The sequence below is a fragment of the Larimichthys crocea genome, chromosome VI, assembly GCF_000972845.2.
Source record: "Larimichthys crocea isolate SSNF chromosome VI, L_crocea_2.0, whole genome shotgun sequence".
In the NCBI taxonomy this organism is placed as follows: domain Eukaryota; kingdom Metazoa; phylum Chordata; class Actinopteri; family Sciaenidae; genus Larimichthys; species Larimichthys crocea.
Window position 1 is genome coordinate 16,569,702 of NC_040016.1, and position 26,535 is coordinate 16,596,236.

The 26,535-nt window shown below is 39.3% G+C and overlaps 2 protein-coding genes across 3 annotated transcripts; one reads left to right on the forward strand and one right to left on the reverse strand.

Moving 5' to 3' along the window:
* Positions 1-1,387: 1,387 nt before the first annotated feature.
* Positions 1,388-24,793, forward strand: cers5 (ceramide synthase 5). Its single transcript, XM_019258186.2, has 10 exons — positions 1,388-1,864; positions 10,976-11,081; positions 12,711-12,841; positions 13,120-13,177; positions 13,287-13,337; positions 14,443-14,535; positions 18,072-18,200; positions 18,804-18,910; positions 20,016-20,172; positions 23,573-24,793. The coding sequence occupies exons 1-10, from the start codon at positions 1,692-1,694 to the stop codon at positions 23,729-23,731; spliced, it is 1,164 nt and encodes a 387-aa protein (XP_019113731.2). The 5' UTR covers positions 1,388-1,691; the 3' UTR covers positions 23,732-24,793.
* On the reverse strand, positions 24,581-26,327 carry cox14 (cytochrome c oxidase assembly factor COX14). 2 transcript variants are annotated; one of them, XM_010742648.3, is made up of 2 exons: positions 26,191-26,327; positions 24,581-25,049 (listed from the first exon to the last, which is right to left on the reverse strand). In XM_010742648.3, the coding sequence occupies exon 2, from the start codon at positions 25,037-25,039 to the stop codon at positions 24,863-24,865; it is 177 nt and encodes a 58-aa protein (XP_010740950.1). In that variant the 5' UTR covers positions 25,040-25,049; positions 26,191-26,327; the 3' UTR covers positions 24,581-24,862. The 2 variants fall into 2 exon arrangements, with proteins under 2 accessions (XP_010740950.1, XP_027135279.1); XM_027279478.1 differs by having other exon boundaries at positions 26,099-26,325.
* Positions 26,328-26,535: the final 208 nt, after the last annotated feature.

Below are 26,535 nucleotides of genomic sequence, written 5' to 3' on the forward strand. Positions count from 1 at the left end.
AAAAATATGTGTTTTCAACCTACTTGATTACAAGTCTTTTGTATTCTGTCGACCCATTCACAAACTCTCTAGGGATGCAGTATCGTTTTACATTCTGTTAAAATGCAAGGGACCAATCTGTGTTCATTAACAACCATCTGCCTGTCACCATATGTTGGCATATCCAATCAATGCTCAGTCCCTGTAAGTCCCTGCGGGTAAGAATTTCAGCTAAAGGCACCATGAAAGACAAAGGGGATAGCCAACTTCCTCTTGCCTTGTAGTGGTACTATACATCCCCTGGCTTGTCGGTACTCTAACTGATGAAACACCCAAGCTAATACCCTCTCAGTGTATGCTCTTTGATGCAACAAATGTGTTTATTTATTAGTTTTTATCAGCTCTGTTGCCCAATTATTTCATAGACCATGAAGTTACATAATTTGCCACTTGTTTAAAATTTGATTCCCTTGCTGAAATCCCTTGCATAGATATTGAGTCAACTGCCCTATGAGATTGCTAATAATAACATGCTCCAAAGGGGCAAATGTCCATCTATAATTAGATGGTGGATAGCACTGCAGCTGCCTCATCCCTGCTGAACAACGCAGATGGAGGTATGTCTCTTTTTGGAAACCCTACACCATTGTGGTGCCATTAAACATCACAGTGTGACTCATCTTTCAACCACTCCGATTGAAAAGTTTCATTCATGATGACTTTCAATGGGGTGTAGTGTATGTCAGAGGCTTACAGAAACAAAAGTTAAAATGTTACATCTTGTTGCGTACCAATTTGTAATTGCAATACATCCATTTTCCACATGAGTGTGCCATCGCATCAATCACATAGCCAATCACACCCATCAGCCTTATCTACCTTTGATAGGTACCCTTTGAGATAACGTATCTGTTGGATTACTCACTGTAAAGTGTAAAGTTTTGGAATATGCAATCATTATAATAAGATATGTTGATAATAGAGATGTGTAATCTGGCTACAGTTCTCTAACATGAAAAAGAACAGGGATAGATGGCTACATGCATGGCACCATGGCACCCAGGAGAGGAGGGAGGAGGGACTTGCTTCACTTCCTCAATTCCAGTCTTCATCTCTCAGCAGCCAAGAGCTGCCAAGCTGGCCGGCGGCAGCCATTAAATACAGGAAGTTAGGTTGTTACTTTCAAAATTAAACAGCTAAAATGGAAGTTATGAGAGAATAATAAGAGCGGGTTTAGCTGGTTAGGTTGTTAGTAAAAAATAAAAATAAAAACTACATCAGACATTTGTTTTTTGTTTAATATAAACAGTTGCAAGTCATGTCATCGGATCTGGAGTCCAAATCGAGTCTGTGACAAGTCCGACACGAGTAAAGTCGCTTCTGTGAATAAAAAAAAAAATACCGCAACTAAACAAAATAGCGACTTATTTTTAAAAAAACTGCATCAATTGTTTCGTAATGTCGCTTAAAACCACTGCGACAAAACGCAGTCGACCGTTAGCTGTCTTATTTTGAAAACACGAACCGGAAGTCCAGCGTCTGCTCCGCTTTCTTCACACCGCTGAGGTGAAGTTGAGTGTGGCAAGTCATCCTCCGAGTGACCCAGGGACCCGGGAGGGAGGCGTTCAACAAGTTAAAAACCTGTTTCCTTCTCGGATAAGACGCTCTTTTCTCCTAACAGTCCGGGGGGGAAAGGAGGACCACTGTGAAACATGGCTGCTCTCTCAGCCTGGTTCTGGAACGAGAGGTTTTGGTTGCCTCACAACGTAACCTGGGCGGATCTGGCAGACCCAGCTCCCGGGGTGGAGTACCCCAAGGCTGGACACTTGTTGGCTGCTTTGCCGCTGGCTTTGGTAATTTTCGCCGTCAGGATACTGTTCGAAAGGTTCGTACCTGTTGCTCATGTCGGGTGTTTTTTCTTTGTGAGTGAGCGGGAAAAATCTCCCAGAAAATCTCTTTTAACGGAAGTTTTTTTTTTTTTTTTTTTTTTGTTCACATGAGCGGAGTGATGGGTTTGCTAGCGGTGGGTGTGTGAACGTCTGCTGAAACGATACTTTCTCTCTCCTCCTCCTACCCTTTTTTAAAATGAAATATGTCTTCAAAACTGGCTTCCAACATCGTCTCATGGGTCTAACTTCAGTTCAACTAAACCTGCATTCATTCAGGCGGGGCACACCTTTCCAAAACTCTTATTATTGATATTGGATATACTAGTGTGTGGGTAATCACTGACTGTTAACCAATCTGCTTATTTGTCCTTAGTTGCCCTTAAAAGATGCATGCATGCATGCTAAGGGAGTGCTGCCACTGCCCTGCCAGCCTGCTGCATCTGTGACACTGCCACATCTTCTTCACATGTACCCATCCAGACCTGTGCAAAAGCTGTGCTTTTGTTCAGGCTTCAAAAGTGGAGAAGACAATAATGTAATGGCACTGCATTGCATCCAACAACAACAACAACAACAATACACACACCAAGCAGAGATGTTCTGAAGTTTTGTAATTCATTGCAATAGTTGACTGTCTTATTACTAAGGTAAGGCAAGTCAAATCAAGTCAAGTCAAGTTTATTATCATTGCTGCCATAGGACATACAGAGAATTGAAATTGCATTTCCCTCTTATCCCAGTGCAAACAGCAATAAACATGAAATATATAAAATATAAGTAAAAGATGTAAGAAAGGACAGTGGAAAATCTGGAAGATATAAATACAATAAATATGGCGGTGTAAACAGAAACAACAGTCTAACAGTGTGAGTATTGCACAGTATAAACAGAATGATCAGTATAAATATAGATATGGCAATATGTAGTATGCAGTATAGACAGAATTTACAGTTTAAACAGTGAGGTCTATCAAAAATGACACACAGAATAAACAGTTGACTGTACACACTGATTGTTATTTGCAAGTATTTTAGAGTCTGTAAAAGTGGCTGGTGCCATTTGGTTTGTGTCTTGTTTATATATTAAGCAATTTCAGGGTAGGATTAAAGAGTCGTAGGTGGGTTACTAACAGGGGACGTGTAGTTTTTCCTCCAGATGTTGAGGTCCAGTGAAATAACCCCAGGCGTTAAAGTTTCTCATTTGAGCTGCAGAAAGTAAGGACTCTGTTTGAAAGTCGGTGACAACAGGAAAACCACTTCATTACTCATCTGTTGAGTGAAACTTTGACTGGTGTGCTGAATGACCTGGTACAGTAGTTTCACTGATGTCAACAACAAAGTTTCACTAAAGTATTTCTTCAGGCATTCATGCTTTGAGGGACGTTTTACCTTTCAGTAATCTGTTTAGTGTTTCGAAATCTGACCCGTTTGGTGCAGTTTCAATATTATTAAGAGGTGTGTTGCATTGAATGCACTGAAATGGACATCGCAGCAGTCTCTAGACATTCTGCATTAGCTTTTTTAGTGGATGCATTACTTCATTGTGCTCATAAACAAATATTATAGTATTTTGTTTGCACAGCGTTGAAGCCAGTTGGAGGTCAGGTGTAGGGCTTCGGTATGTGGAGAAGTATTTGGAGGTGTGATATAGCTGCTGGGTATCTCAGTGGTGGTTTGAGATAGGATAAAACAAACGAACGTCTGTAGTTGGTGTTGAGCAATATGACAATATACACAGTGAGATGATAAACGTTTGTCAGAGATTTTGTCATGATACATGCCGAAGCAGCTACTGTTTTATTATCTTAATTAACTTGATTTGTCAGGATTAGCTTCAAATCAACATTTGCCTCTGGATAATTTATCCGTAAAAGATTCCTTAATTGATTTTCTAGAAAATTGCATCACATCAGATATGAACAGCACAGTATTTTATGCATATTGCCCATCCCTAAGTTGATTGTGTCTGTGGTTTAACATGCTGCAAGTATAGATGTAAAAATGAATTGTAATGACAGTGTAGTTTCTGTTAGCTTCAGCTTCAGTATGGTCACGCTATAGCAAGTGCTAGACGGGTTTGTTCTGTGGTGTTGGCATTGATATATTCTGCATGGCTATAAAAATGGTATTGACCAAGGTTTCACATAATGATCAGTGACCTTTCTATAGTTGTCAACGTACAGAGGCAACAAATGGAAAGAGGAACAACACTTCTGCTATCATGACGTCGATGACGTCGGCTTTGCAACATTGCAAGCAGGACGAAGACTTAATATTATATTCATTTAAATCTGAATTGGGTGTGTAGCAGGGGATTGTTGTCAATCAGGCATGGTCTAAAGACTTGACACCTACAGAGTCAGCTCCAAGCACAGCGTCACGCTTTGTCTGTTTAATTTAGACACGGTCGAGAGGCTGTAAACAAGGAGCAATCAGATATTGGAGGTGTCTGACGAGAGCTGCAGAGGCACCCGATAAGATGCACACGGCGCCGCGCCGCCTGTCTCAGGTGCCAAAGTTGACTGTCCGTCCTCGTGGAGGCACTAATCCACAGTGATGTTATCAGAGAGTGTTTACTCCGCATGACACTCCGACCGGCTCACTTGCTCATTCATTTATTCATCAGTGAAAAACATCACACCACAGCTTGAGTTCTTGCTTCTCTTACTGAACAATCTAAACACAGGCTGTGCACACAGAATATGCACATTGTGCTTAAACACCTGCAGTAAGAGGGTCAGACGTTCACACAACCTCACTCTAGATTGAGATTGAGGTTTGATGGGGGCGTTCTCCGAGACACGTCCATCCATAAACTAGTTTGAATTCACGGCCTAATTGTAGTTGTGCTCTCTGTTTTCTTATTTGTTTCTTGTCTTTTTTACATTGCAAAGTGTGCGTGCGTGTGTGTGTGTGTGTGTGTGGTAGATCTGGAAGTGTTTTTTTAATTCTGTATTTGCATTAAATTAATATTCTCAGTGTGACTTAACAAAGGACTTTCCAGGAACAGTCCTATAGGTTTATGTTGCGTTATGTTTTATCCATCATTTTCCACATCATTATCTGTATCTGATCAACCAACTCAATTATCCAATGTCCGTATCCGTAGTCTGAACGGGCGGGACTGAACTGAAGCTGTTAATTGATATGGATAGAAGATGTCTATTAGAAAACGACTTTCAGAACTCATTTGAGCTTTAGAGCAACGTTTTTAATCATAAGAATGTGAACAACTATTATAGAACAATTATTTTAAAAAAAGCTTATACCTACTGGATACGCTGTTATTGCAGTGGAGGATGAGTAGTCAAAATGCTTCGTTGGTGCAGTTGAGAACAAAACACATTGCCGTAGCTGCTGAATTAATCCACAATTGAAAAGAAATTAAAACTGAAATGATTAAAACTGCAGATTATGTTTTCAGTTTTCTCAACACTGTTATCTTTGCGTTTGGCAGTGTTCATAGCATCTGTACAGCAACGTGTCTGTTTTTTTTATGACGCAGGCTTTTGTTCAACTATTTTCAGATAATACATGAAATTTCAACTGCTTTCATCTCGTACTCTTCATCAGATACTTCAACACTTTTCACCTCTTATTCTTCATCTAATATTGTGAGCAACAAACAACAGGCATACTTCAAAAGGCCCGCATTAAACCACTTTCAGTGCATTTTGGACTTTTCTTCTTCAACTGACTCTTCTCCTTTCAATGCTTGTGCTTTAGTAGTTTCTTTAAAGCAAAAATGCTCTTGGATCTGATGATTTTTGTCATGTTTGTTTGGACATTCGGTTAAATAAAATAAGTTCTATGAATATATCACAACTTCTCTCTAGCTTCTTTATAATAACTTGTTTACACACACATTTACTACAGTTGCTTTCAGTGCTTACACTTAAACCAAAGCTACTGTGTGTGTCACTGCTTTGCAGTCGATAGCTGTAGTGTGTGATAACAAGGACAACATATTTACACATGTCATCAGTCATATCTGCAGATCATCCTCTCCTGCCTGCCTGCAGTTAGTTCCTCTTTCTGACTAATATGACAGCAGTCCTCAGCCCAACCAACCAGCTCCTCCTCTTCCAGACCAGTTTCTTCTTGTTTGAGCGTAATAATTGTTCAGCTGTTGGCACTGACTTTGTAGATGGGAGCAGTCAGGCTGATCTGTGTGAGCAAGCCTTGGCACTTCTAAGCCGTGTCATGGGTTGAACAGTGTTAGGACTACAAACTGACTGAGATATGAATGAGATTATGACATGTTATGTAACCTGATGTGATCTGTTTTTTTTTCCTCATACACTACCAAACAGGTATGTTCTGTCTGGCCGATGCCTTAAGGAAGTGAGGGTAGATGCTAAAGAAAAAGTGATAAACATCCTCTTTGTTCAGTGTTCTGCTTACTGCCCACATAATCTGGCATTGTCTCTCCCCAAAGTCAGGTTTCCTCTATGTAACTGTCAGTGCTGTTTCAAAACATGCTGTAACTTCACAAGTCAAATGAAGGCCACAGTTACATCCAGAGATGTGCCTGTGCCTCAGTTAAGGCCCTGGGACCGGGATGTTTTACCACTGTTAGGGTTGTATTCCCTATCACAGCCATCGGAGCTACTAGCGTCCGTGTACACAGACCACACTGAGCCTGTCTCCTGGTAACCGGCTTTGTATATGTTGGATTGGTCAGGTTCTGAGGAGGAACAGGGATGTTTTGACGTTTTACATAAATAGATTAGCTTGTGTCTCTCGCTTTTTTCACCCCCCCTCCTGCTGCTGCTATCCGCCAATTAGCACTGCAGGCTCAGATTTGTATGGACTATTTCTGTCGATCCATCCGGCTGTTTATCATAAATTTGAAAGGCCTTTGCTTATAAGATAACCTGGACTGCCGTGCATTTCCGTGACACCATCAGACAGCTAATGTAGACTTTTAAAGAGACTTACAGACACATTTGTGCTTTTGGATGAGCGCTGCATGTTGCCGGGTCATGCTCAAGGTGCACTTAGACAGCGTAAATAGATTTCCTGGTAATGTCAATTATCATCATACCACATAAACCTGATCTATCCAGTCCGACCTTTTCTGCAGAATGTGTTTTGTTGGGTTCATTCACATCTTCGCAGTACAGCGTTGTGCCATTTGATATGTGAAGGGAAGCTTCTTCAAAGGTCAGAGAGCTAAAGCCAGGAGTCATCTTTGAAAAGACGTTGCTCAATGAACCTTTGAGTTACACTTTGTATCCTGTAAACTTTGTGTGCATAGATGAAATGAATTTGCTGGTCTGGATGGTGTGAAGGTTTTATTACCCAGCCGCTTTGATCTTCATACTTGTAATTTGAAGGTCATTTCAGGACAAGGAGTAAAGTTCCTAGAGGTAAAGCTCGTTCTTGCAGGGAGATGATTAAAAAGAAACAGGGAGGAGAAGAAGTGTAAGTGGTGGTTTACGTCAGACAAAAGACTGTGGTTTTTGTTTTTTGAGGGTTTTTCTTCGCCTACTTTTCTCATAAGGGAGCACAATGGCTCTGGCTTTTTTGTAGTGAGTGTCAGATTCTCATCACCAGGAACACTACACAGACAATGGAGGTTTCGTCATATAGCGGATTCGGCTATGGTTCACTTCTAGTTGAGTATTGCTGAATGAGTATCTGTAGAACCTGATTGTGTAAGGCTGTCGAAGAGGCACCACACAAGATGTACAGTATGTACGTCAAACTGCAGTCGTGCATCATGAGCGGCTCCGCACCAATAGGTCATTTGTTCTTGCTAACGTGAAATTGAAACATGTAAAAAGTTAAACAGTCTGCTGAACACCAGTAAGCAAGCGCTTTGCTGAGATAAAGATAAACTCACCGTCTCTTGTTTCGTTTCTCTCTGGTATCTTATGGTTTAGAATGCAATCATGGTTGGGTACATGTGATATCTTGGTCTTGGTCTATTTGGAAACCCGGAGTCAATCAACTAATTGCTTCACAATGGTCTTTTCTATGGGAAATTAAGCTAAAAGCTATTAGGCAATAGTGGAAAATGACATGACATTCCTGTTATCAGTAACATCCACTTGTCTTTACTGAATGACTTTAATATATGCTTCTTCATGACTACACACATCTGCAGTTGACTAAGAATTTCTTAAATTAAAGAAAGCCCATTGAGGAAACTGTTGTGGTTTACGTATTTCACTTTTTCTTGTTTATTTTTGGAAGTTTACGAATATGAAGGGGAAACACTGAAAGCATACGCAGCTTTAGAAGATTGCGTCACACACTGCTGAGTTATGTGTTTTCGCAACTTCTGCGATTCATCCTCCTAAGTACGCATGCAGTTTTAAAAGTCTAGTTTACTCTAGTAATTCGTTTTTTTTGTGTTAGACCAACAGTTTGGTAATAAAAAGAAAAAATGATTGGGATGAATGTCAAATTATGACTATAGATTATATAACAGGAAACTGTAAAACGGGCTTCAGGCAGAAAATCTTTGAGCTGCCATGCTGTAGACAAAGAGCTGTATGATCACATTATCAAGTTAATGTCGTGACATTTCAAATTGAAGGTGGGCGTTTATATTCAACTCACTGATTTAATTTGTCTCTTTGTCCCTTCACAAGAGCACACTTTTACTCCGCGGCATGAACATACTCTAAAAACTGTGTAGCCTGCCGAAAGGTCGACTAGTCCACCGCAAAATACAATCTACAATGCAGTTTCATTGAGTCGTATTATTAGTATTATTATTCATCAGTGCAGCACAATATACCCACTTTTCTGGAAGATATTCAAGAATTTTCTTGAATATTTCCAGGATACAGAAATATTAGACTGTTGTTAGTCCTTTACTGTACATTCACGAGTTATCTCTTTACAGCAGGCCAAAAAGTTTGCAGCACAGAAATATTAAATGTTTCTAATAATGAACAAAATGAACAGAGAATTGTCCTTTTTTTGTCTTGGTTTAACCCTCTGATGTCTGAGCAGTCACCTACAATTGCATAAACAGAATTTCTATTTATTTAGTCTCAGATTTATTTACTGTTATTTGTATATTTATTTGGTGTTGCACATAGCCTAATAGATAAAATAATTAGACAACAGGCTAAGCTGATCCGCTTGGCAGAAACAGATTTGGACTTGGAACTTGTTAGGTTTATTTTATTGCACGGTTGTAAACAGCTTCCACTTTCCCCCGTGTCTGTGCTGCAAGATGAGCTTCAGTGTTGCGGGTCCACATTTTTGTCTGACAAAAGATGTGTTTAAATTTACAATGCACAACCTTTTGTTTAAAGCGATAGTTCAGATTTTTATTTTTTTTGTTTGTTTGTTTTTTTGCATCTAGCAAGTGTTTGGATAAAAGAGATCTACTGCACACGGGACCATTAAAACAGAAATATCACAACACGAGATAACGTGCAACAAGACTCTCTCACACTACTCACAATAGGTCACTGAACTTTTATTTCTCTTTTTATAACACAGAGCATTTCAAGGTCAGTGTATAAAGACTCATTGTTTCAGCCATCCAATATTCAAATGTTTTAGACGGAAATCTGGCCCACCTTCCTGTCTGTTTGACTCAACCTGACTGAACCTGACTGACGGGTTGCGTCTAAAATTTGAATCTATCTGTGTTTTATATTTGAATGAAGGATTTATGTCTGCTATGGACATGCAGGAAGGAGCTTTCATAAATAAATATTCATGGCCATAATCCATATTTAATAGTCCACCTGGCCAAAACATAGAAATGCCCCCAATAACTAATAAGCTAATAATTCTTTTTACTTGTTAAGTAGCAGTAGCTCATTGAAGCCGGCTGTCAGCATGGCACCATTTGCCCAGCTTTTCCAGATTTGGTGAGATGAATACAACACATGGTAAGCGTGAGAGCTTCTTTCCCAGCTGAATGTGACAGTTCAGTCATAATGCAAAACAGAAGTACAGGCAGGGGCCAGGCAAGGTCATAATGTTCCCATAATGAAGGAGACATCCTCAAAATCACTGGGGAGCTCCCCCTCAGCATGTGTTTTCTTTATATCCATAATTTGCTGTTAGCCGGTTAAGCTGATGCAACACACTCTCTGTTTATGTTTTTTTTTGTTTTTTTGCTGGAAACACGTGGCTCACACAGACACAAATGCTTTGTGGTGTCCCGGCAACAACCAGAGATATATTATTCATTTTTAAATAATTGATTACTATAACAATAAAATCAATTTAAAAATTTAACAACTTAACAATAATGTTACAGTTGAAAAACAATATTTTTATATTATAAGTAACATTTTTCCACATCCCTTTGTTTGTTTCTTCTTTTCTCCTTTTCTCAGCACCAGACTCCTGTTGGGGAGTAGACCGATGATGCACATTACAGAAAATATTCATAATAAATTTGAAATATTCATCATTATGATCATCATAATTTATAATTGTTTATCATGTTCCTGTCCGAGCACAGGGGAGATGCTGTCTCCTGAGGCCGAAGTGCTTGTCAGCTCATCAACTGCCTTCACTTTCTTCAGCATTATTTGATCACACACTGTACATTTATTCCTAACCTAACTCCTACTGCTAACCTGAAGCTCCTCCATCCACACTCACTCACTCACTCACTCACTCACTCACTCACTCACTCACTCACTCACTCACTCACTCACTCACTCACTCGCTTGTCTCTGCTCTCTCTCTCTCTCTTTCTCTCTCGCCCACTCACACCTTATGCACAGCTGTATCCCCAGAGGGAATTACGCTACTCTATGATGATAATTGGGCTGTTTTGGTGCCCCCCCTCAGCACTTGGTGCCCTACGTGCAGCGTGCAACGTGTGTAATGGTAGCAGCGGCACGGCTGCCAAGACTAAGACAGCTAAGGGAGAACCTGGTCTCAGTCTGAAGCTGTATCCAGCTGCATAGTTTGCATTCATATCTATCTTTAAGCAGTCGTCTTCAGACATTTCAAACGTTCGAAAAAGACATTATCTATCTGATCAAAGATCTCAGTTAAAATCTGCGCCAAAACTGGTCCTGCAGGTTGTTCGATCCTTTCAGTGTTTGTGTGCTCTGTTTTTTTTTAACAACATTGTGTGACCCTTTATCTCTCACGTCTTCACCTGTGACACAGATTTATTGCCGGTGCCTGTGCCCGGAGTCTTCAAATTCAACAAGGCGTTGGACGAAGAGCTCAGCCCAATGCAGTTCTGGAGAAAGTGTTTACATCCATCACAAAGGTTTCTCTCTTTCTTTCTTTCTTTCTCCCTCAAAGAAGCATTTATGTTCTGCAGTATCAGTTATGGCTGATGTTATGCCACATTATTCACACCATCTTACAACTGAAGTGGGATATGAATACAGAGATATTTATGAGGTAGAAATGCGATAAAAAAATGATAAAATGTGGGTTTTGTGAGGTAGATCAACAGATGTTTAAGCTGGTTTTTGGCATTTTACAGTTGTTATCATGACATGGATGTTGACGAGAATGCTATTTACAAGTCACAAACTACCTAATGATATGAACATGGCCTTGGTTCAAACAATCCAGTATGATCTATATTTAATTCCATTCAATTGTATTTTATATCGCGCCAAATCATAACAGAAGTTATTTCAGTACAGAAGTACTTTCCACATAGAGTAGATCTATACTTATAAACTGATTTACAGAGGCCCAATAATTCCCACCAGGAGAAAGCACTTGGCAATGGTGGCAAACCTTGAGTAGAACTGCAGCAATAAAATGATGACTGTACCTATAAACTTTAATGGAGATATGACTAAAGGTAGTAATAACGATAACCATAATATTAGTATATGTAGTGGACGTCAAGCAGGACCACAGCAGCAGGCTCGACCAATCTCTGATCGAGGTGTAACCACAATCCATGCAAACCTGCAGAATGAGAAAGCAAAAAAAAAAAAACTCTGGGGGAAGAAGCTCAGATAGTAACATGCATTGATGGAGCATGAGTGTGTACAGAGAGGAAGAGAAGAGATCAGTGCATCATATGAAGTTCCCCAGTAGTCTAGTCCTATAGCAGCATAACTAAGGGTTGAGGCAACTGTTCAATTAGCAACATAATAAAAGTGTGCATCAAAACAACTATTAACTATCTAAAGATAACCATGTCTAAAAAGCTTGTTATAAGACGTATATTTCTATTCGACCATATTGGGATTAGCCACACGGGAGGAGAAAATATCAGCTATCGTCGACTGCTGACTTACAAAAAATAATATTGTGCTGTTCTAGTCTCCCTTGTAGGTCACAGTATACATTGAGCTTACATTTTTACCCTACACATTTAAAAATATTCACCAGAGCTACAGTATACACTCTACAAGACGAATACAGAAGCTGTGATGGGAAATCAGATGTAAGACTGAAAGTGGAAATGACTGTCCTGGTACTGAATGTGCTATTGTGTCACTGAATGTGTCACTTTCTGGATAACTCCAGTAGACAATGGAGTCAAAGTGGCTTAATGTGCTTAACAGGAAATGTAAAAAAAAAAACCCAAAACAAATCATTACTGCAACAAAATAATAAAAAAAGTCACATGGATATAGTTTGGTGGATTCCATTGATGTAACTGAATGTGGGCACAGCCATGTATGACGAAACCGTTATGCAAGAGCACATTTCAGTCCTAATTGTAACATTTGCAGAAAATGTCTCACTACAGTTGTGGCAGTTTGCAGTTTTCACTGAAACTTCTAGTGCTGACGTTCTCTTGATAATTTCTGCATTTGCTGACTTACACTGTCATATAGATTAACTCCCAAATAGTGAATTAATAGCTTGCACTGTGTACCGTATATACTGGAGTCAGTTGTTTCTTTTCTCTCTCTCTGCACAGAATCCAGACTCCCGCCATCTGGATGGCTTATCTAAGCAGCTGGACTGGGAGGTGCGAAAGGTCCAGCGTTGGTTCAGACACCGCAGGAACCAAGATAAACCAAGCACACACACTAAGTTCTGCGAGAGCATGTAGGTTAATGCCTATTGTGTTCACCTTTAACCTCTCCGCTGGCTTAAGCACACAGTGGTTGTGTTTTCTGTTGTATGTGCTGTATGGTGTGTGTGTGTATTCCCATTACTGTCTTTGTGAGGACAAGTTTTATACCATTAGAGTAAACACATGTTGGCTGTTTTGGCCTTTTTATTGTTAGGACTGGTGTGTTGCTAATGGTGAAGGTAGATGTGTCATTGCTCTCTTTAACCAGTCCTATTTATTTGGGTTATCCTTTCTTCTCTTTTACTTCTAGGTGGAGGTTTACGTTTTATTTGTGCATATTTACCTATGGGTTCCAGTTTTTGTGGCAGGTGAGCACACCCTCAGAGCAACAAAACAGTTCTGTTGTTAAATTGCTCTGTGTATTTTCATACATAACATCCTTGCCTATATGCTGAATTAATACATGTTACTTTTTAGTGCCCCTGGCTGTGGGACACACGGCATTGCTGGTACGGTTACCCCTATCAGGTACGATGCAGTGCTGATCTCTAATGTCTATACAATTTACAATCCAGCCGCACAAATTGCCTCCAAGTTTGAGCAGCAATGTCAAGAATTGAACATTTATTATTGCCGGGCTGTTGTATGCGGTTGCATGATTTTGTACCATAATAAACTGGTGCACACTTGAACATACTTAGCCATGCAGAAAAGCAGCTTGTATTGACTTTTTTTTTTTTTTTTTACTCTCCCATTACAGTTGCACACAGCGTAACAGCAGAAGCATTGTCAGTATCTGTTTACTTTTACTTCATGGGGTTTTTACTGTTCTGAAAGGACATGGTAATGTGTAATAACAAACAGTATGATACATATTAAAATCGTCTAGATGTCCCTGTATTCTTGTTGCTTTCCCCATATCATGGTGAGAGGAAGACAATTAGTTTACACATAATTTATAAGAAAGGACATAAAATACATTAAAAAAATGTCTTTTTATACGTGTGCTAAATCAACATTACCACTCTTTCAGGTACTCAAGTGTTGCTTAGTAATCATGTTGCTGTAGTAGTTGTACTATCACTTAAAATGACGTGTTTAACATCAGGGCTTCAAACTGAAATATGGTTTAAACTGTGTTATCTCTCCCTTTTAATATCTCTAGTTGTATTAGACAGTTGTATTGTAAATCAGTGGGCCTCATTGATTTATGGCAATGTTGGATTTTTTGCAAAAATGTGCCTAAATGCCTTTTTTAATGTGTTTAATTCAGACGTAAGCTGCAGTGTCACAACTAGATATGATCAAATATGCTTCATACAGTCAACACTTCATCTGGTCTCATGTAGAATGACACAGATTTAAACGCTCACTCACTACAAACTGCTGACTACCCATCTTTTTTTATAAAATGAGTGATGCATCAGACGTGACATGATGTTATTGCTCAAGTCTTTGGACGTCATGATGATTCATTGAGCTAGGATGTGTGCCCTGATAATTTGTTGCACAGTGGCAGTCACATGTCATCCTTTCACTGTGTGTATCTGTTTTTTGTTTTTTTTAAATTAAATGTTTAATATTCTTATTCGAACAAACTCCCTAAACCTGTCTCCCCACTGGGTCCCTGCAGGTCATGACTCCTGGTCTTTACCACTACTATGTGACAGAACTGGCCTTCTACTGGTCACTAATGTTCTCCCAGTTCACCGACATTAAAAGGAAGGTAAGAGGAACAACACTGGCTCTGTCTGTGTTAGATTAGATCATACTCAATTCACCACAGTTGCTACTCGATGTGAAATATTCCTTAATAGGTCTATTGTGCCTCATTTGGCAGCTGCAGAAAATGTGTGAATGTGCACTGTGAAGCATTTCAGATGTATGCTTTGATACAGGCTCTTGCAGTTGTGTTAATTTTAGCAGGTCACATGTAAATGTTTTTTGGAAGTGGGCGGGACGCAGCTGGTGCTGCTCAGTCTGTGAATGCTTTGTATTTTCAGCACGAGGGCTCCCACTGTCATGTGATGGAGCAGGCCTAACTCTGTTAGAATTACAGAAATTCCAGAGAAGACCAGCGTATTAACCGGAGTTAGTCGCAGCCACAGACACTTATTGTTTGAGATGTTTGATACAGAAAATGGAAAAAAAAAAAAAAAAGCCAATGGTACCTTCCACTAACGACTGCTGTTAGAGGTATTCTGTAAAATATACGTTCTTTATGACACAGTGTTAAGATAAGGCAACTGAAGCTCCTACACAGCTGAATTAAACAGGAAATTCCCTCACTGTTTAATCATTGCTCAACTCGGTTGCATTGTGATTACTTTACAGTTGGCTCCAAACCACAAAGGTAGTGAGTAACTATGCCCATTAAGGTATTTCCAAACATGCAAAGGACGTGTAGGATTTAGTTGCTGATTGCAACTCACTCTAGTCAGCCTCTTCTTTCTTTTTTTTTAAGAAATTTTTTTTTTGGCCTTTTATGATAGTACAGCTGAAGATAGACAGGAAGCAGGGGGCAGAGAGAGGGGGAGTGACACGCAGTAAATGGCCGTCCGATGCAGGATTCGAACCGGGGCCAGCTGCAGCTTCTTCTTTCTAGCATGAAGGAGGAACTACAGCAGGCCTGAAACGTGTGAAAAAGGTGAAAGTTTGTCGATTCTGGGCTCCTGCCATATTCTATAAATATATAAATCTAGCACATATCGCAGATTATGTTATTTATGTGTTAAACATCCCTAAGATTTCAGTCCTGTTCGGTTTAGTGAAACACGTTTACTACAGGTCACAGGATTCTTGGGACAGCAAAATGTTTGCTTAATAAAGAAGTTAGGCAATAATTTTCCTTCTTTCCGTGAGAAACTGTTGGAGTCTGAGAAAGTAAAAGTGAAAGTAGATGGCTGTCTCACAGTGGAGATGGAGCTGGTGTGCAGCCTGTCCCCTGCAGCTCTTCATCTTCACCTTGTTCTATTACTCCCCGCAATATTTCAAGAAAAAGACGTTCAACAATGATCACATTTAAATCACAGAAACATAGTAATAGAATCATCAAAGCACTGTGTATCTCAATGTGTCAAAAGAAAAACAAGCTGTTCTGTAAAAATGTATTCAAAGCCTCAGAAACAAACAGAGCCAAACAAGAGAGTTAAAGAGCATTCAAAATAATTGCCACTTATAATAGAGCTTATCAGAAGGAGCCATCTTATTTTAATCATGTCTAGCTCTAGAAGTAACATGATATCACCAGTGAAAGTATTTTTAAAATTATATCAAAGTAGTTCTGCCAAAAACAAAACAATATTCAACATGTGTTAGATTGCAGTGTAACGTTTGTCACAGCCGTTTGTAACATTGTGATAAATTCATGCCAACTGTGCTTTTAGAAAATGAATCCTAAACAGTACTTTGAACTGTGTGAGTGCGAGACGACATCAAATTGAGCTTGTGTGAAATTGACTTTGGTAGCTGGTGAACTGTCATTGCAGAGTCTATTATAAAGCTCAGAAATGAGTATGATTTATTTTAGAGGGTTGACACTGAGAAACTCATCCTACAGGTGACTCTGAGGTGAAGAGGTAAATTAACGCAGTGTCATTTGAAAACATATCCTGAGAGATGAGAGAGCGGGAAATTAAATATAATAAAAATACCATCTTTATACTGATGTTCCTTTTCTCGTGGCATATAAAAGAAGAATAAATGTAAAGCTGAAGTAGATGCTCAAATTATTTTGATGCCTCCTGAATTGGTATTGGTGAAACTTCTCCTAGCAGTTATCATTAGCAGGAACTTAAAACAGCAGTTTTCCTGGAGTGTCGCCATAGACACCCAGTTCATAATACTGCAAATGTATATAATGTACATACAAATATACAATACTGTCATCAGTAGACCATAGGCTTAAGCAGCAGTATGTTACATATTGTGGCGATAGATAGTGAACTAACAGACATTTAATCAAATGAAAATCTTGGAGATTATAACTTTAAGACCAGAAAAACTCTCTGTCCACCCAAACAGTCTGCTGCTGTCAGCCCACATGACCTGCCTGTCAGATGCACATGTTTCCAATCTTATGCTTCGCTCCTAAGCCTCTGCCTGTGTATTTGTCTTCGGTTGCACCGTTAATCTTTCACCTATATCTTCTCTCTCTCTGAGTGAGATTTTAAGCTTACTTCACTTTTATCTTGTTTATTTCCTCCGAGGTTGAACACTGCCTGTTAAGAAATCAGCAGTCTGTAGTCGAAATCAGCTGTTTTGTTCAAGCTGCCGCAAAATTTGATCTCCTCTTCTCACGTTTGGTCAAACACCAGGCTTTTGTTTCAGCTTTGTTAAAGTGCAGCTGTGAGTGAATGGGGGCCGAGGTTACCATGGAAACGTAGTACTAAAACATTCAGCGAGGTGAACTGCATCCGGTGCAAAGAGCATCAACACCTGTTCACTCACTCAGAGTTTCTGAAATTACATTTCTTTCCCTTTTGTGATAGTTCCCATGAATGAACAGTTTTGGTGTTGGTAAGCGTGTGAAGTTATTTCTTTTTGTGGTGAAGATGCTAAGAGAACAAGAAGTATTGTTTTGATGGTAAGAGGTATAATGCTGCAGCCAGACGTTTTAAAACGGTTTATTATTTCTTTTACGTATTACTTATGAACCAATCAGTATTTTGGTGTCCGTCGTATCTCTGTCTTCTGTCTGGTTTTTGTAACGAAACATGCCCTTGCTTAAGAGTAAAGATGACTGTGTGTCAGTGATCAGGCTACCTGGAAATACAATCATCTTGCTTCCACTGTGACTTCTTTTACATTTCCAATTAAATAATTTTTAAATAAATTTGCATCTTTAACGCAGCTGCTGCCTTCAGTCTGTTCCGGACTCCACTTAAACTGTCGTATGTACTCGTGGACATATGTTCCTAGTTTTTATTATCTTTGGTATCTATTTGCATTATCTGTTGTTTACTTTGTTTATTCTTTGTACTTGATCACAGCTCAAACTACTCCTTTACTTTTTCACATTTTTAGTTGTTTTGGTGATCTGCTGTTTGTTTAATGTGCTCATTTTTGGCGTTTCACCTTTATTTGATAGTTACGGTCCCAACAAGAAACATGGGGGGAGAAAGAGGTGTATAACATGGAACACAAGGTTGGGTTGGGTTCGCCTCCAATGACAAAACAAAGAGGTGTGACTCCACGACACAGATGAACATTCATTGTTTACACGTATGCTAACAATCCCTCTCCCCTTTTTTTTAATTTCAGGACTTCCTGATCATGTTCATCCATCACCTGGCTACGGTTAGCCTGATCAGTTTTTCCTACGTCAACAACATGGCGCGAGTAGGGAGCCTCGTGATGTGTGTCCACGACGCGTCTGACTTCCTGCTAGAGGTCAGTTAGACACAGTGGTGACTGTGATCACACATGCAAGAATTCAAGTTTCATGTTTAAGCCACTGTCTACAAATCACACATACTGTACTTCACTTGTGGACAGTTTTTAGATCTTGGCTGACTGTAAAATTTTAGATTTATGTTTTATAGCACACAAGTCTCTCCACGTGGTCCTAACTTTATTTACAGCTTTTCCAAAGACATATCTATGAAATGGCCACTTAATGTATCATGTGATTTGAAATCAAAGATGTGTTGATGCACTAAAAGAGGGAAAGATCTGGAAAAATATAGTAACCTATAACTTCTGCTTCTACAGTAATTGTGTGGCCTCAGCTTTTACGTGAAGTAGTTTCCTTTTTAGGATATTATTCAGTTGCCTTTTTTGTTTCACATCAGATGATTCCTTTAAACAATGGAGACGAATTGTGATTGTTGTTAGGTGTTTCCAGTCACTTCCCCTTGGCTCAAATCCCAACAGATTAGTGGTATGAGCCCTGAAATTAGACAGGGTTGATGAATGTTAAAAAGAAAAAAAGAAAAAAAGCACTACACAAAACTCATTATGAACTGTTACTTCTGTTAATTTCTTTTCCTTCAGGCAGCCAAGCTGACCAACTATGCCAAGTACCAGCGCTTGTGTGACTTCCTCTTCATTGTGTTTAGTGTGGCATTCTTCATCACAAGACTTGTAATATATCCAATATGGTGAGTTCTCTGTGACACCTGCAACCACGATGAATATTATAACAACTCCTGCCATGATATGTATTAATTTATTGATGCATAAGAACCCATGGCAAAGTAATATATGCATTTTTTTGATAGTTTTTTTGATACCTTTTATTTGATAGTGACAGCCGAAGAGTGACAGGAAGTTAGGGAGGGAGAGAGAGAGAGAGAGAGAGAGAGGGGATGACTTGCAGAAATGGGCCACAGGTTGGAATTGAGCTGCAGCAAGGCCTGAGCCTTTGTTCATAGGGCGTATGCTATACCAGGTGAGCTGCATTTTTTGCAGGAAATGTTAAGTCAATTATTAAGAACTTTGGCTGTGAAGGTGGCTGAGCTCAGGGTGGAAAATGTGTCCATAGCACCATCTTTTAGCTTTGTTTTTAGTGTAACATTTTATACTCCTGCTTACTGTAAAAGCAGCACATACCCTCCGGGTATAATTTGTCACACTGGTCTGCAGCACACAACCTGCACCCTGAAAACATGATGACACTGTGCTTTGTTTCAAAATAGCTGAAATTAAGTGTCTGACTGACGGATTCATCGTCTTTCTACTTCTTGCCTGGAGCAATGCAGAGATCTCTACTCGTGTTTATGGAGCTGTGTGGATAGCAACTATTGACTTGACAGGGACTTGGATGTTGAAGCTCAACCTCTAGAGAGACGGACAATAGGGAACCTATCATTGGCGTCAGTAACCTGAGCAGCTATATTCAATGTCTTGGTGTGGATGAGTGATAAAGCTAATGTTGCCGGTGCAGTTACCTGGATTGAAATCTATACCTCTGCTGGGGGAGGTGGGTCTGTTGACAACCTCCTGTCACTCACCTGGATTTAAAGGAAGCCATGACCTCACAAACCACTCACCTGACATTACAGTAGATCCGTGCTACTCACCTGCTTGGTTGCCAATGGCATCCAAGTGGGAAATGCAGTCTGTGCTGTTATAATGTGCCTCGTTAGAAGAGTGCTCGTTAATAAGATGATTAACTTGATTACTTTTTCTCACTGGGATAAATTATCGTGCGAGACTACAAAATAAATATTTCCCCTCTCATGCACATCTGTTTGTCTTCTTCAGGATCCTGAACTCCACTATGTTTGAGAGCTGGGCAATAGTCGGGCCGTACCCGTCCTGGTGGCTCTTCAACATTTTACTGCTGGTCCTCCAAGTGCTGCATATCATCTGGTTCTACCTCATAGCCCGTATAGCTATCAAAGCCATGCTGCGGGGCAAGGTGGGTCACTGCACAGACTGCGATATTATGGGACGTACTGTGATGTAGAGCCGAAACAACAGAAAGTTCATCTCCAGCTCCAGTATATTGATAATCATTTCTACTTTGTTGTTTAAAGAAAAACAGATTGTTGATAATCATTTCTACTTTGTTGTTTAAAGAAAAACAGATTGAAGATAAAGATTTTACAGATTTTTGTCATCCTATATTATGATGAAAATTTTTTTTTTTTAAATATATATTTGAGTTTTTGCCATTTAAAGAAGTCCTCCTTTTTTCTTCAAATCCCTGACCAAAGGTTTGTTTTTGACTTAGAAAATTGAGGAAAATAAAAGATAGATCAGTCAATAATGACGATGATTAGCTGCAGTATTCCCAGTTCCTCTAGTCCAGTTGGAGTGTCCTTGAGCAAGCCATATTCTTTCTGATAACTGTGTGTGTAAAAATGCTTTGAGTGGTCGGTAGATGAGAAAGGTGATCTATAAATTAAAAGTCTGTTTAAGTTTCAAGACCACTAAACAGTGTAACAGTACTACACATAAGAATCAAAATAAGCTAAGAACAAAATACAAGACTAATAAAATTTTATTTATATATAAAAAAATAAATAAAAATTCAAAATAAAGATGCAAAATAAAAAATATACTAAAATAGAATCTAAAACAATTTCAGAAACACAAAAAATACTAAAATATGATATGAACAAAAATGTGTGCAAATGTTCTAAGAGTTTGGAAAAGTGTTTTACAGTTACTGGAACAGACAAATAATCATCTTTTGACCAGTTATCTTTAATTCTTTGGGATGCACACCTGTTAGTTTCACTTCACAGTGAGAGTAGTGCAGCTCAAACTGTCCAAACTACCCTCGATTTAAAAACATTTCACATGATTCAGGACTCTCCTTTTAATACTATTGTGAAAGCAAAGATTAAGAATAATGCCCCAAACCTACTGACCCTAACACATCAACTCTAACTTCTTGCAGGAACATAACAAGGCTTTTCAAATGATTTATGGCTAAATGAGCTTATAACAATTAGATGATGGATGATTGGAAGAGCTGTAGAGAAGACCAAATAAATAATAATCCCAGCCAAGCATCTGTCCATGAGCAGACTGTTTATTGAAATATAAAACATAACACCACGGCTATTTCTGGTGATGAATTTGCTGCCTCTACCCTTTTTTTTCCTCCCAAGCTGTCCCTGACTCTGTCTCCTTCTCTCTGCAGATGCTGTTTGTTTCCTCTCCCTCTGGAATGATAGAGGGAGATCCTGTCTTTCTGTCTGTCTTTGTCCAATGAGCCCTCCTTCTCCTCCTCCTTCTCCTCCACCACTCTCTCGCTTCTCTCCCGTTTGCTTTGTCCACCTGAGACCTTTACCTTCTCTGTTTCTTCTCGCTGTAAGTTTCTGTTGACTCCTCTCTGTTGCAATTCCTCTCACACATCTTGATTCAATCTGTCCTATCTATCTATCTCCATGAGGGTTCAGCATAGCTGCAGTAGATGAACAATTAGATTCACTCAGAAAGACAGGAGCAGGAAGAGCGTTTTAAATGATGAGTAATGTGATAATAGTGTTATGAATGTCAGGTATGTCCAAATGTTTCTCATTAGGCAGGAGCACGGTGAAATTGTCCCACACCACCACCCTGTGGTTATGATTAACACGTACAGTTTACATGAGTTTACATTTGTAAGGCTGCTTTTTTTTTTTTGGAAACTTATTTCAAACAGAGCAACAGTAGAATTAAACACAAATAAAAATAATCTGTTATTGGACTAAACCAGAGGTTCCCAACCTTTTTTTTGTTTAGCACCCTGACTTCTGTCAATAAAAAAAGGTCGCTGAGTGGATCTTTACTGTGATTCGTTCAAAGCAGAAATGACACACGGACGTCGAGTGTGTTTTATAGAGTATGTTAAATAAAATAATAACAAACAAAACAGCAAAAAACAGAAAATATCTGAGCCCTACTTTGTCTGAATCTTGCCACACAAGTGAATATAAACCACACCACTAAACCAAATATACACTTTGACTCCTATACATTAATATTAGTTTATACAGTAGTAATACAGTTTCTCCTTTAAATTTCTCATTGTAGTTCAATCTGTAGCCAGATCAGGATATCTGGAGTCAGTTCATCAGGACAATGCATCTGCTTCATCATTTTAATCTGTATCTATGTTACACCTATATAATATATTACACCTAACCCACAATTATGAGAAACTCATTATTCACTCTTCTTCTCAGTTACAAGTACAGTCAGCTACATGACTCACATTTTACTGCCTTTGTTTGTCATCTGCGACCTCTGATTTATGATTCATCGTTAAAATCCTGGTACATAGTTCAGTTATAAAACCCGAGCACACCACAGGGTGTCTCTCCTGCGATGGCTCAGTCACAGTGAACAGTAGAGACTGAACCAGCTTCTGGTTCAAAAGTAATTAAATCGACTTCTCTAACATTCAGGACCGGAGCATTGGAGCAGCAAACAGCCTCAGTTTCCGTCACCCGTCTGTTTTTTTTTATGCTCAGACTGTTTCATTAGAATCACTTTAGAGACTCGAAAGTATAAAACTCAACTTTTTCACAAGAAATAAGCAAAGATTTAGGATGGAAATATCAACATATAGCACATATTGGTGACCCACCAGGTTCACTTTGTCCCCCCAGGTTGGGAACCACTGGACTAAACCATAAAGTCAGTTTTTCCTAATAAATTTCTTCCTGTGGGTATGAATACGTCTCTGTCCACAAGAAAGATAAAACACATTCTCTTCTTAAGAGCTGTTGGCGAGCTGGATGGACTAATATATTTTAACATTTTCCTCTATTATCACTTTGATATTAAGTGATCACAGGCCAGCTGGGTTTATAAACATAAACGTGCTCTGTGCACTGTGCTGGTGTTGTGTAGGTAACAATAAGGTCACCTTTAGTTTCTGTTTAGGCTCAGCAGCATGTGAAATTTAATAGAGTTTTAAAAACACTGGACCGTCTCCAGATACAGTATAGTGTATCACCAGGCAGAGGAGATGAACCGTACAGAATGAAGACACAATAAATAAACATTTGATGGAAAATAACTCCTGTGTGATAATAATTCTACACACTGCTAGATGTTTTCTATTAGATTTAATTCTAGTTTTTGTGGGTGCGTCCTTTAAAAGAAAATAAAAAGTAAGGATAGATTGGTATTTTTAACAACATGCGGGTGCTCATATGAACATTAATATGACCCTATACATGTAACTATTAAGAGAGTAGTTGTGTGAAGCTAAGACCAAAAAGTGAACCAATCCTTTCATGTGATGCAGAAAACATTTGTTTGTTTGTAATATCCTGCAAGAGCTTATCGATGGTTTTCCTTCTCCATCTGCCTTCTAGGTGTGCAACGACGTCCGCAGTGACATTGAGAGCAGCTCAGACGACGAGGCGGACACGCCAGAAGAAGGCCACAAGGCTTATCATACCCCCAAGGGAGAAAACGGGACTAACGGCCACTATGCTGCTGTTAAAGCTCGAGTTCAAAACCACAGCAGCTGATGACACGGAGCCTGGAGCTGGGAGCCCCCTGCAGTTCATCCCTCACCTCTCCAAGAGCTTTGTTTGTCTTTTGACATTCCCTTGACATGCAAGGCTCACACCTACATTCACACATACACACACACACTCAGTCTACTATCATACGTTGGTGAACCAACAGTGGATATACTGACGCTGACATCTGCTTTGAAGAGCCCTGTAATGACACGTACGACAACACACGAGGCGAAATCTGAAATGATATGGAAATGAGTCGAAGCAAGTGATTTGCATAGCCTTGTTTTTTTTTCAAATGGGATTTATTTGCTGCCAGATGTTTGGTTTCAATGTTCTCTTCCAGTTTTATTGGTCAGATGAACTTGACTTTTGTGTTCAGGATGAATTCGCACTGGATCACAAAGGTCTGAAAACTGCCGCTGCACTGCTCAGTGGAGCACCAAACTTTGAAGTTGTGTTGTATTTCCAATTGGTGATGTTACAGCAGTCGTTTTACATGAATGACTTTTATAGCTTTGGTTTTATCAGCTCTTAAAAGAAGGGCACCTGCTGTGTACCTACAACACTTAAAAGTTTTAAATAGCAGCAGTTACTGTCCTCTGTGATGTATTGTGGATTTACCTTTTAACCACTTTGTTTGTGTTTCTGTTTTACTGTTGTTGTTTTTTTACTTCTTCAGAGACCAAATGTTTATGAAATAGTTTAATGCCACTGCCTAGAGAAATCCAGGTGTGAGGACTATACTAAGTGTCTGGTATCAAGTGCCTTGTTAAAATGTATTTCCAAATATATTCTGTTGTTGAAACATGTCTTCATTGTTGCAGTCCTGTTTACAAACACCAAACTGCACTGTGTGATTAAAGGCATTTAATATAATTTAGTACAAACAATTACAGCCATCTTCACTTTTCAAACATCGTCACTCTCGGCATGGATAAACAGGCCATGGATGCAAATAATTTGTTCTTCGTTAATTTGCTTGGAGATGTTTTCACAAACAAAACCTCTTCCTTCCGAGGGCACGTAAACGACCTGAGAAGAATAAACATCTTAATGATTTTACGATGGGCGAACAAAAAGGAGGAACGGGGGGGAAATGTCCACATCTGTGGAAAAGGTGCAGTCCATCTGACGTCAGTCCTTGAGGATTTCAGTATCCTGGTTTTCTGCTGCCAGCTTCAGCTGTTTTTGCCTCTGCATGTAGCGGTAGCCTCGCAACACAGTCAGGTAGCTGGCGTAGACGGTCAGCAGCATCATCGAGCCGGAAAAAGCCCGATAGCCGATGTCAGCAAGGCGCTTCCCGGACACCATGATGAGGATCCTGAAGGGACCAAGAACAGGAAGTCAGAGCGGGTTCAGCAGCAAAATACTGTAGAGCGGTGGTGAAAAGTAACCAGGTATACTGTATTTACTCAAGCAGCATGCGGTAGACAATATGACAATTATATATGAATTTGAGATGAATCATTCGTGAGTAATTGCAGGATTAAATACACATTGTCAAGTTTTATTCATCAACAGTTTCTCGGCTGACACTTTTATCAAATCATGATACATAATATTGGACCATAAACTTATAAATATGACAGGATTACATCCACATCACCCACTGCTGGCACAGTATTTATATAATGTTTAAAAAAAAGTACATGATCCTTTTATAACAGTACTTTTTCTTATTTACCATGTTTATCTGACAGTTTACTTATTAATACTTTACATACAGAACAAAAAGCTTATAAAAACATGACGTATTGTTCTAAATAAGACGAACAAACGATATATAAAGTAGTTAAAAGGTGCAGTGTGTAATACTCTGGGACATATAATATTCATCACTATGTTTTCATGCATGTATAATCACCTTAAAATAAGAATCTTTTTGTTTTTGTTCATTAAAAATTTGCCTTTTATATCTACAGTGGGAGCGGGTCCTCTTTTATGGAGGCTGTCATTTTGAAACACTGTGTTTCTACAGTAGCCCACAACGGACAAACTAAATACTGACTCTAAACAAGGTTAAAGTGTTGTTACTCCTCTTTACAATAGGAAGGTGAGGGTGATGTGAGGGGACTGCAATGCATTGATTAGTGCACTACACTACAATACTGAACGCTTTACACATTTATGCACCAGTAAGTATATTCCAATAATATATAATAATCTATGTAAAAACGCTGCACAGCATCAACACTGGACATTTAGAGCCTCACACACATGTCCTTCATTTACAGCGTTGATGGCTCTGATCTTGGCTCTAACATCAGTTTCTGTAACAGTCACTGAAGTGTTTAAACTCTCAGTATCTACTCATCAGTCATCAGAAGTCATGCCGCCCCGTGAGCTACGAGCTAAGGACGCGCCGGTCACCTGTGCGGCTTCACTTATTCTGCTGGCTTTGAATCAGCTCACGGCTTTGTCCTGTGTCCTCTCAGGAGGAAACACGCGTGTCTGTCTCTTACCTGTTGTTACAGTGATGAGGACGCAGGTGCTCGTGTCTGTCTTCAATGTCAGCGCGCAGCTACGGGAAGTCAGCAAGGAGGACGCTAACCTGCGGGACGGAGGCTCAGAGGGGACATTTCTCCTCTGACGGCGAGTAAATGCGCAGAGCGCCGCGTGCTGACCGGGAGTAGTTTTTAATTATTAGTAAACAGTTAAAACACGTTTAATCATGTTGACATCTCCGGCTCTATTTAAATTAAATGATTTGCTTTATATGCATAATTTTAAATAAAAGAATGTTAAAAAAAATAATTAATTATATGAAAATTCTACTTCTTTACTTTGACTCTTTAGGTGAATTAAGC

Bases quoted from the DNA above. Each gene is read 5' to 3' on its own strand.
- cox14 (XM_010742648.3), bottom strand. From the start codon at position 25,039: ATGGTGTCCGGGAAGCGCCTTGCTGACATCGGCTATCGGGCTTTTTCC.
- cers5 (XM_019258186.2), top strand. From the start codon at position 1,692: ATGGCTGCTCTCTCAGCCTGGTTCTGGAACGAGAGGTTTTGGTTGCCT. The intron at 13,338-14,442 runs GTACGATGCAGT...GGGTCCCTGCAG, and splicing joins GGTACGGTTACCCCTATCAG to GTCATGACTCCTGGTCTTTA. The intron at 20,173-23,572 runs GTGGGTCACTGC...TCTGCCTTCTAG, and splicing joins AAGCCATGCTGCGGGGCAAG to GTGTGCAACGACGTCCGCAG.